The sequence below is a fragment of the Physella acuta genome, unplaced genomic scaffold (genome assembly GCF_028476545.2).
Source record: "Physella acuta isolate Inbredline_101_S28 unplaced genomic scaffold, ASM2847654v3 ptg000283l, whole genome shotgun sequence".
Lineage (NCBI taxonomy): Eukaryota > Metazoa > Mollusca > Gastropoda > Physidae > Physella > Physella acuta.
The window spans coordinates 273,777-285,293 of record NW_026731802.1 but is presented as its reverse complement, the minus strand read 5'-3'; the positions used below and the strand labels follow the sequence as shown (position 1 = coordinate 285,293).

Here is an 11,517-nt window from a genome sequence, read left to right as displayed (position 1 = left end):
TATTTAAATCTATTTCTTTAATATATATTTGTGTAATATATATTTGTGTAATATATATGTATGTTTAGAACAGTCATCTAAAAACTGACGCTATGTTCACTCTGAGTTGGTTATCTCTTCCCACCCCCCCCCCCCCCCCCCCACACACACACCTCACCACCACAATTTTGTAGAGCGACATTAATGTCACACCTAGATATACACTGGGTTGGATAATTGACCTAAGGTGACCGGACAGTGGTCAATGAAGTTGAACCCACCACCCCCCCCCCCAACCCACCCCGAACTGATCTGTTAAGTACATGTAGAAAAACGCGTAATGATGTACCAAAGTACCATGCCGCCAGAAAATTAGCTTTTTAAACGTAAAACTCTCTGAATATTGTTTTTGCAATTACCAGTAAAAAGGTGTGTGATCAATACAGTGATCTAACCCATACCTATCACTATGTTAAAAAATGATCTTTAAAGAACACAAAGAAGCAGTAGATAATTAAAAATATATGATTTGAACTAAAAGACAGATTGTTAGCAAAGTGTTGGCTATCATTCCGAATGTTTTCTATTCATCTAAAAGCGTGGTTTTAGTTTTATACCAACTCAGATTTTAAAAACTTTTATTATGCTGTAGTACTTTAGCATTTATGATGACGATATATTAAATTCTGATTATAGACAAAAACATTTTGAAAACACAAATAGTGTTAAACAATTTCATTATATTCTAAAGTAATTATTTATTTGTTTTGACATTTATAATTAAATGTGTAGATATATACATATTTATATTAAGAGAGTGATTATTTCCCCTATTTCACTTGTCTTAAATAATTTCCCAGGAATTATTAAGTAAGAATGTTTTTTACAAGAATTACAAAACAGATTGTGTTACGTTAATTGTTTATGGTTGTAGTGTATATATATATATATATATATATATATATATATATATATATATATATATATATATATATATATATATATATATATATATATATGTATATATATATTTGTTTAGATTGATACAATTTTTTGTTTTGTCGGCCTACATTGTGTGTTTTTTCTTATTTCTTCCGAGTGCTACTTTCAAGTTATTTTACATCATAGCGAAGTAATGACATATAGCTAGTAATTATATATATATATATATATATATATATATATATATATATATATATATATATATATATAATACACGTATATAGAACGTGTTAAAAATTCGGCGCCTTTTTTTGCTCTTTTCGCTCCCCCTACAACGAAAACTTGGATACGCCTCTGTTCTTTAGTGAAAGTGAACTAGCTTTCAACTAGCACTTTAGTAAAATGTAAACAATCTAACAGTTACCTGGCCGACAGGCTGGACTAACCGGCCAGGTAAGCCTGGCGAATTGCCAGAAGAGTACGCCAACGCAGTACACTGTACAGCTGATGCTAGATCAAGATCTACCCCCCCCCCCATGTATATAATATATATATATATATATATATATATATATATATATATATATATAGGTAATCCCTTAGTTTAGCGTCGGAAATTATCGGGTAATGTTTGTTGAGTCTCGGTAATTAGAGTTACGGTAAACCATGGTTTATTTGACCATTGAAATATAAATAAATTGAAAGTCGATTGTAGTAAATTAATGTTTTAATTTTTTAAGTTTAATCGACAAAAGGAAACAAGAATAAATATAAATCTAATAGAAGTTTTAAATTAGTAGATCTAAAATATATAATATAAATATAAATAATGAAGTCAAATGTAATAATTTAATGTTTTTGGCTTGCAGCGGATTTGCGACCATTAATTAATTAGATCTAGATCTAGCTAGATATCTAGCTGCTAGGCCAAGTTAAAAAAATCTAGATTACGAAAATAGTAAAAATGATTACAAAATGTAAAAATGATTACAAAAATAAATCTATCCAAATTTTAAATATTCTGTATAAAAATAAAAGATGACGCCAAATAAAGTATGGTTTACAGTACTTCCGGTGAATTCCGGAAGTGTGTGACAGACTTTGACATTGTTTTACTGTTTTTTACTGCTATACGATTCCGGAATAATAACCGACGCTAAACTATATATATATATAATTCTCTTCTTGGAGACGTTAGAAAACATGCTGTAAGCGCGCCTTGCAGTCTCCTCTCTTCATCTCTAGGAAGTCTGGTGAGCTGTGGTTCACGCTAAATGTTTACATTCGTAGAGCCGGGTTTAGTGACGGCTGTTAGGGGCATATAATTTAGTTTGAAACGGATTTAAACTTAGGGGAGGTAGCTAAGAGGAGGCTGCTTTCACTGGGGGGGGGGTGTTAGGGGTTGGGGGAAAGGAGGGGATGATAGTGTTTTAAAGCAAATATTTTCAGTGACAGCAGTGGTACTGTCGAATTTACAAATTATGAATTACTGAAAAGTAGAAAATAAAACAACTAAATAGCGGCGGCGTATGATACGCCGCGGGTCGGCTCGCACAATATAATACTTAATCCTATATAGTAGTTATACTATTAATTTTGTGGTGGTCTTAAATGTATGGCTTCTAGATCTATGTTATATATATATATATATATATATATATATATATATATATGGAAGTATGCCTGTTTGTTTGTCTTTTATACATTACTACACCTTTCGATTAAGCTTTTCATCTGATCTCCATGAAACTTTGGGAAGTTGTTGAGTTTAGTGAGTCTACTCCTGGAAAGATTTGTGCGGGGAAAAAATGTAACTTTAAAAAAAGGCGTCGCGCCGGCAGTTTACGATTTGGCGCCCGGGGCATTACCGTGAGCGTTATGGTGCCTGTGTTCGTTTTAAAGAGTGTCATACACTTTGAATACGGTGAGCATAATCATTGACTAAATAGAATCAGGCGCCCGCCACTGCAGTGTAACTAGATGGCTCCCTGGAGATCATGAAATATGTAGAATTTTTAGTTTTGTATTAAATATATTTTAAGCCACAGATAGATAGTACTTAATACTTTAATAGTACTAGTAGGCCTACTTGTTTTATTTGGAAGATTGTTCCACAAACTGACACCAGAATTTGCGAAGCTATGTGAGTGTACTGTGAGTCTTTGGAAAAAAAAAAAGTTGTAGCCTAGATTCTAGATCTTAATGGGATGAATATTTTAAGGTGTTAGTAAAATTTTAGTTTTTACATTATAGCAATATAGACCTAGATTCTAGATTCTATTATATCAAAGCTAAACTAAATAAATACATTGGCATTGGTAATGTTCCAACTTTCTCAGTTTTAGTTATTTCATTGTGTTAAAAATTGTCTTGTTGATCTCGGTAATAGAATGAACCATTAGTTTTTGTTACAAAAAAATAAATAAAAAATAAATAAAGTTACAGTTGTAACAGTAGGCCTATTCAATATCAATGCAATAGTTTTATAGTATTCATTGTACTAGATTTCTAGATATAGAATCTAGATCTATGAAATATTTATTTATATTATTACAAGATCTAAATGTCTAGTACTAGTACGTCGTAGATATAATAATAATAATTTTAATAATAATAGGGCCTAATAAAAATAGGGGTAAAATTAAAATTAAATTATTTTAGGCCTATTATTTATTAACTAGGCATGCTGCCCAGCTTCGCTTAGGCTTTCGAAAACATTGAGAATTTGAATGCTTAATTAATTCACCCATATAAGGCGCCGGTCAGTCGAGGTCAGTTTTGACCCCCTCATAGTAGACTTTTCGGCCAACCGACCCCCGTGTTCTGTCGCCCCAAGGCAAGATCCTGCCAAATTTGAAGCGCCTGCGGCGCCTGGAAGTGCCCAATCGGGCACCCGACAACTTAGCTTTATAGATCATCTAGATCTAGAATATCTAGATCTAGATCTATATGATCCAGAATCTCTAGATCTAGATGATCTAGAATATCTAGATCTAGATCAATATCTAGATCTAGAATCTCTAGATCTAGAATCCAAATAAATAAAATAATTTTTTTAAGTTTAGGCCGAGAAAATCGTATTGTAGGCCTATAGTCTACATTTCATAGCGTACATAGCTCTAAATCATATTTGAATGAAATAGTTCATTTTTAAAAATTCTAATCTCGGAAGATGACGTCATCAGTTTCGTGCTCTTGTTTTAGTGTAAACAATAAGCGACGTCATTGTTAAATGCGTTCTTGTCCTAAGTTTATACACTTTTCCGGTTGCATAAATAATACTGTTTCTCTACATTCGAATACGCCTTTATTTTTTATTTTTCTTCTTAAAATAAAATTGTGGTTATACATTTAAAACATCTAACATATTATTTTCAACAAAAGTCCGTATAAAGGTATCCATATATCGCTGCCGTTTCTGACGTGATGTCCGGCGAAAATATTTTGCGGACAGACAGAGAGAGAGAGAGAGAGAGAGAGAGAGAAGTGCGAACGTGGGGATTTATATATTAGGATATTAGAATTAGATTAGGCCTAGGCAGGCCTAACTAGTAACTATTATAATATATACTAATCTATCCAGTATCACTCACTCATCAGTGATTCAGACTGAGTCTCAGTATCAGTTCAGGTACATAAAATCGGCTGCGGCTAGATTCTCGTAATGTGCGACTAAGTTGCCTCATTGTTAAGGGCTTTAATAGAAGTATATAGTATATTCATATTGTGATATATTTGTGTCAAATATTATGATAGATAATTGAATAATAAACCAAAATCAATGGCTAAATAATAAATAATATATCAGGCCAGAAATTAACTTTAAACAGCAGTGTTTGCGAGCAAGATTTGCTAGGTCTAGGGCCTATATAATTTAAATAGTATAATTACATTAATAGTATAGTATATAAACATCAGCTACTTGTAAAATAGAGTGGCTTCCCCTGAATATCCCGCTATAAGTTTACAAAAAAAAACTTAGACAAGATGGCTGCTAAAGTAGTAAACAAGTTTTGTTGCATCTGATGAAAACATCACTAGTCTTTATTTATTACTGAAAAGTTTTAATACAATTGTTTACACACAGGTACATGAATGAAACTTTAAAACATTTTTGTAACTTTCAAAACATATGTATTTAACGTAAATCTTTCTAAAAATGTGAAATAATTACTAAAATTTAATGAGGCACCTTCTTTTCACATCACTAGCCTCTGCCGATTTTACGTACCTATAGCAATAGATTACTGAAATAGGGCCTATAGGCTAGGTAATAAATTAATAAATCTATCGTTTTAGCTACGTAAATTACTAAATTCGGCAGAGGCTAATTATAGAGGCTAATTATTAGTTAAGTAATCACTCATAGATTAGATCTAGTTAGTTAGTAATGTCATTAATGTGCGAAAAAGTTGCCTCATTATTATTAATTGTTAAGGCTTTAATAGAAGTATTAGATTAGTATACTGTGATATATTTGTGTCAGATATTATAGATAACTGAACAATAAACCAGAACCAATGGCTAAATATATCAATATATAATATATATTGATATATTTAGCCATTGATTAAACAGCAGTGTTTACAATAATATAAATAAAAAGCTATTGTAAATGAGCTTTGTTGCATCTGATGAATACATCGCTAGTCTTTATTTAATATTTATTACTGAAAGTTTGAATACAATTGTTTAAAAACAGGTACATGAAAAAAGCTTTGAACATTTTTGTAAAAACAAATAATGAAACGCAATTTACCAAAAGAAGATGAACCAGTTGTGTCCAAAGTTCCCAGATTTTCAACTGGTGATAGTGAGGGTACATTAGATGAAGAAAATTCCAATTCTACCTTACCATCCACAACATCTGTTAGTGAGTCTTCAGTCGTACAGTCCTTGAGTAATGGCCAGCCAAACAATAGTGAATCAATTAGCTCAGGAGCTAATGGTGGGCCAAACAACAGTGAATCAATTAGCTCAGGAGCTAATGGTGGGCCAAACAACAGTGAATCAATTAGCTCAGGAGCTAATGGTGGGCCAAACAACAGTGAATCAATTAGCTCAGGAGCTAATGGTGGGCCAAACAACAGTGAATCAATTAGCTCAGGAGCTAATGGTGGGCCAAACAACAGTGAATCAATGAGCTCAGGAGCTAATGGTGGGCCAAACAAGAGTGAATCAATGAGCTCAGGAGCTGCAAGAACCACAGCCATCACTGAGTTGCCTATAGCCATGCCCGGCAGGTTCACTATGCTACACAACAGAATATTCCCATCACAAGGGCTATGTTTGAGAGGGGAGGGGAGAACAAGGAGCATTTCAGCTTGTGAAAGCCATTCCTCAAGAGTGGAGCAGTTCTTGCCCCAAGAATCAGCCAGGGTGAGATTGTGCCCCAGCAGACACTCCCCAGTACAAGCCCAGTCTATAGACAGGACCAATGGGGGTAAGGCTAGCAGTCCTGGCTCTATGTCTGCTGGTAGCTCCAGTCTGGGGGACACACACCACTGGCTCCTGCACCCAACCCAGGAAGATTCCAGCAACACTGCTAGAGCTGGCCAGGAACCATCTCATGCCACAAAGCAGAAGACTAGCGGCTCCTCACCTGACCAAAATGGAGCAGCATCTGAGCACAAGAGAACTAGTTCACCAAGCAGCTCTGGGAGCTTGTTTAGAAAGGCCTCCTCCTCTTTGGGGTATACTGCAGGATCACATCAAACCAGCCTCATAGGACCATGTAAAACCAGCCTTATAGGACCATGTAAAACCAGCCTTATAGGACCATGTAAAACCAGCCTTATGCCCAGAAAAAAATCAAACTCAGAATCAACTGTATCCAGGTAATATATCATTATGTTTAGATTCTTTAATGAAATATAAAAAGTTATTAAAAATTAATAATGCAATTTTATGTTAATTTAAGAAACAACAGATAATTAAGTTCAAAGTTAAAAGATGTAGTAATAAGAAATGTAACTTACGCGAATAGGCCTATTCTTTCAAATTAAATTTTTTATCCCAAATTAGCCAGTTCCATAGCTAAACAAACAAAGATTTCTATAAAATAATCAAGGACTGAAATAGTTTAATGTAGAAATTTGTTATTGGAATAGATTCTAGTATGAATAGATTCTAGAGTAGATAGAGTCTAAATCTTGATCTTAGCGTCTACGTCTAGTTTTTGCGTAGATCAAGTCTAGATCTAGAATATCTATATCTAGATCTAGAATCCAAATAGATAAAGTAAATTTTATAAGTTTAGGCCGGGAAAATTGTATTGATGACGTCATTAGTTTTGTGCTCTTTCCTTAGTATAAACATTAAGCGACGTCATTGTTAAATGCGTTCTTGTCCCAACTATAAACATTTTTCCGGTTGCATAATTAACATTGTTTTTCTACATTCGAATACACCTTTATTTTTTATTTTTCTTCTTTAAATAAAATTGTGGCTATACATTTAAAACAGGGGTCGGCAACCTGCGGCTCGCGAGCCGCATGCGGCTCTTTTGATATCAAGGTGCGGCTCTCCAGCTCCTTGCACAAATACTAATAATCTTAATAAAAAAATAAAATATTTAAAATTAAAAAATGTTAGTGGCTCTTTAAAACCAGGGAAATTTTGAAAATTGTTACTTTTGGCTCTTCCGCTTGAAAAGGTTGCCGACCCCTGATTTAAAACATCTACAATATTATTTTCAACAAAATTCCATATCAAGTTCTCCATATATCGCTGAAGATTCCGATGTGATATCCTGCGAAAATATGTTGCGGACAGAGAGATTATATTAGGATTCTATGTACTTGATTCCATTTTATTAAAATTTAAAGTATTAAAAAAATTCATTCAAAAATCATTTCTATAACCAGATTGCACTGTTGTAACTTGTATAGAGAATATGAGAAGGTTTAGGGAGACCACTCCCACTTTATTTGTAATTAACACAAAATTAGAATATTGTTTTTTTAAGTCTTATTTAACATACTTTTGAATAGGCAGATTTTGGCCTGTTTTCCAGTGTTCTTTTGTGCTGATGCTTTAAAGCAAATGAATTGACTTGGTACGGATAATCTTCTGTTGTGGCAGTGTTGGACAAGTTTTCTCTTTTCTCTCTACAGATGTATTGGCATAGAGGGATCTTCTGCTCGCAGTAGAGGACTGACAACATTTTCTGCTCTCAGTTCTGGCTACCAGCCATCCACATTTCTGCCAGCTGCTTCAACAGGTGCATCAGCTGCATCAAAAATAATCAATGCATCAACTCTTAAATGTGCTTCATCAATAACAGGTGCATCAAAAGTAACTGGTGCATCAGCAGTATCAGGTGCTTCAGCAGTCACATGTGCGTCAACAGTAACAGGTGCTTCATCAGTCACAGGTGCATCAACAGCAACAGGTGTATCAGCAGTAACAGGTGCTTCATCAGTCACAGGTGCATCAACAGTAACAGGTGCATCAACAGCAGCTGAAACTCCTTCTAGTTTTGTGTCAGGATCTAGGCATGAAGAAAGCTCAGAGCTTAGGCTCATGCCCAGGCATGAAGAGAGCTCAGAGCTTAGGCCCATGCCCAGGCATGAAGAGAGCTCAGAGCTGCGGCTGATGTCGAGGATGAGACTGATGTACCACTCGTGGTCTGCTGCTGTAGTGGCTGCTGGTGACCAGCACCATCTGGACGCTGGCTTGTCTTCATCTTTGCTCATCCCACCAGGTAAGCCAAGCTACATTCCCATCCCACCAGGTAAGCCAAGCTACATTCCCATCCCACCAGGTAAGTCAAGCTACCTTCCCATCCCACCAGGTAAGCCAAGCTACATTCCCATCCCACCAGGTAAGCCAAGCTACATTCCCATCCCACCAGGTAAGCCAAGCTACATTCCCATCCCACCAGGTAAGCTAAGCTACATTCCCATCCCACCAGGTAAGCCAAGCTACATTCCCATCCCACCAGGTAAGCCAAGCTACATTCCCATCCCACCAGGTAAGCCAAGCTACATTCCCATCCCACCAGGTAAGCCAAGCTACATTCCCATCCCACCAGGTAAGCCAAGCTACATTCCCATCCCACCAGGTAAGCCAAGCTACATTCCCATCCCACCAGGTAAGCCAAGCTACATTCCCATCCCACCAGGTAAGCCAAGCTACATTCCCATCCCACCAGGTAAGCCAAGCTACATTCCCATCTACTTGCTGAAGCCTTGTCACATGACCTTCTGTCAGCTGCTAGAGTTCTTGCCCTTTAGGACAAAGCTGAGCCTTGGTCTGTTGTCACTTAACCTGGTCCACTATGTCAGCAGGTCAGGCCATCAATGCCCAGAGACCCTACTTACCCTGGTCCCACTATGTCAGCAGGTCAGGCCATCAATGCCCAGAGACCCTACTTACCCTGGTCCCACTATGTCAGCAGGTCAGGCCATCAATGCCCAGAGACCCTACTTACCCTGGACCCACTATGTCAGCAGGTCAGGCCATCAATGCCCAGAGACCCTACTTACCCTGGTCCCACTATGTCAGCAGGTCAGGCCATCAATGCCCAGAGACCCTACTTACCCTGGTCCCACTATGTCAGCAGGTCAGGCCATCAATGCCCAGAGACCCTACTTACCCTGGACCCACTATGTCAGCAGGTCAGGCCATCAATGCCCAGAGACCTTACTTAACCTGGCCCAACTATGTCAGCAGGTCAGGCCATCAATGCCCAGAGACCTTACTTACCCCGGGGTTTGGTGCACGACGCCCGACTGCCATCTTGGTGGCAAACCACACTAGAGCAAGCTGGGCAGATAGAAGCAGCTGATGTTGCCTCGCCAGAAACTCCGAAGCCTTTTCCTGCGCCTGAGGAGGACCTTGTGGGGGAGAGCACCAACCAGAGTGGAAGCAACAACAAAAACTATGCAGCTTTGATTAAAAGGGCTGGGCCGTATATACTAGGTATGTCATGGATCATTTAGATTTGATTCAAAGGGCTGAGCCGTATATACTAGGTATGTCATGGATCATTTAGATTTGATTCAATGGGCTGGGCCGTATATACTAGGTATGTCATGGATCATTTAGATTTGATTCAAAGGGCTGGGCCGTATATACTAGGTATGTCATGGATCATTTAGATTTGATTCAAAGGGCTGGGCCGTATATACTAGGTATGTCATGGATCATTTAGATTTGATTCAATGGGCTGGGCCGTATATACTAGGTATGTCATGGATCATTTAGATTTGATTAAATGGGCTGGGCCGTATATACTAGGTATGTCATGGATCATTTAGATTTGATTCAAAGGGCTGGGCCGTATATACTAGGTATGTCATGGATCATTTAGATTTGATTCAAAGGGCTGGGCCGTATATACTAGGTATGTCATGGATCATTTAGATTTGATTCAAAGGGCTGGGCAGTATATACTAGGTATGTCATGGATCATTTAGATTTGATTAAAAGGGCTGGGCCGTTTATACTAGGTATGTCATGGATCATTTAGATTTGATTCAAAGGGCTGGGCCGTATATACTAGGTATGTCATGGATCATTTAGATTTGATATAAAAGGGCTGGACCGTATATACTAGGTATGTCATGGATCATTTAGATTTGAATCAAAGGGCTGGACCGTATATACTAGGTATGTCATGGATCATTTAGATTTGATTCAAAGGGTTGGGCCGTATATACTAGGTATGTCATGGATCATTTAGATTTGATTAAATGGGCTGGGCCGTATATACTAGGTATGTCATAGATCATTTACATTTGATTCAAAGGGCTGGGCAGTATATACTAGGTATGTCATGGATCATTTAGATTTGATTCAAAGGGCTGGGCAGTATATACTAGGTATGTCATGGATCATTTAGATTTGATTCAAAGGGCTGGGCCGTATATACTAGGTATGTCATGGATCATTTAGATTTGATTCAAAGGGCTGGCCCGTATATACTAGGTATGTCATGGATCATTTAGATTTGATTCAAAGGGCTGGGCCGTATATACTAGGTATGTCATAGATCATTTAGATTTGATATAAAAGGGCTGGACCGTATATACTAGGTATGTCATGGATCATTTAGATTTGATTCAAAGGGCAGGGCCGTATATACTAGGTATGTCATGGATCATTTAGATTTGATTCAAAGGGCTGGGCAGTATATACTAGGTATGTCATGGATCATTTAGATTTGATTCAATGGGCTGGGCCGTATATACTAGGTATGTCATGGATCATTTAGATTTGATTAAATGGGCTGGGCCGTATATACTAGGTATGTCATAGATCATTTAGATTTGATATAAAAGGGCTGGACCGTATATACTAGGTATGTCATGGATCATTTAGATTTGATTCAAAGGGCTGGGCCGTATATACTAGGTATGTCATGGATCATTTAGATTTGATTCAAAGGGCTGGGCCGTATATACTAGGTATGTCATGGATCATTTAGATTTGATTCAAAGGGTTGGGCCGTATATACTAGGTATGTCATGGATCATTTAGATTTGATTCAAAGGGCTGGGCCGTATATACTAGGTATGTCATGGATCATTTAGATTTGATTCAATGGGCTGGGCCGTATATACTAGGTATGTCATAGATCATTTAAATTTG

General features: G+C 37.1%; 1 protein-coding gene across 6 annotated transcripts in view; it reads left to right on the top strand.

Annotated features, from left to right (window-relative positions):
• Positions 1–3,318: 3,318 nt before the first annotated feature.
• The window catches only part of LOC131939532 (uncharacterized), a 27,587-nt gene continuing 19,388 nt past the window's right edge, over positions 3,319–11,517 (top strand). Inside the window, exons 1-5 of one of the 6 annotated variants that reach the window (XM_059297898.1) lie at positions 3,384–3,497; positions 5,624–6,758; positions 8,037–8,441; positions 8,478–8,626; positions 9,595–9,846. In XM_059297898.1, the coding sequence (XP_059153881.1) occupies positions 5,665–6,758; positions 8,037–8,441; positions 8,478–8,626; positions 9,595–9,846 (1,900 nt within the window). In that variant the 5' untranslated portion in view covers positions 3,384–3,497; positions 5,624–5,664. The other 5 variants (XM_059297894.1, XM_059297897.1, XM_059297893.1 and 2 more) reach the window with 5 other exon arrangements.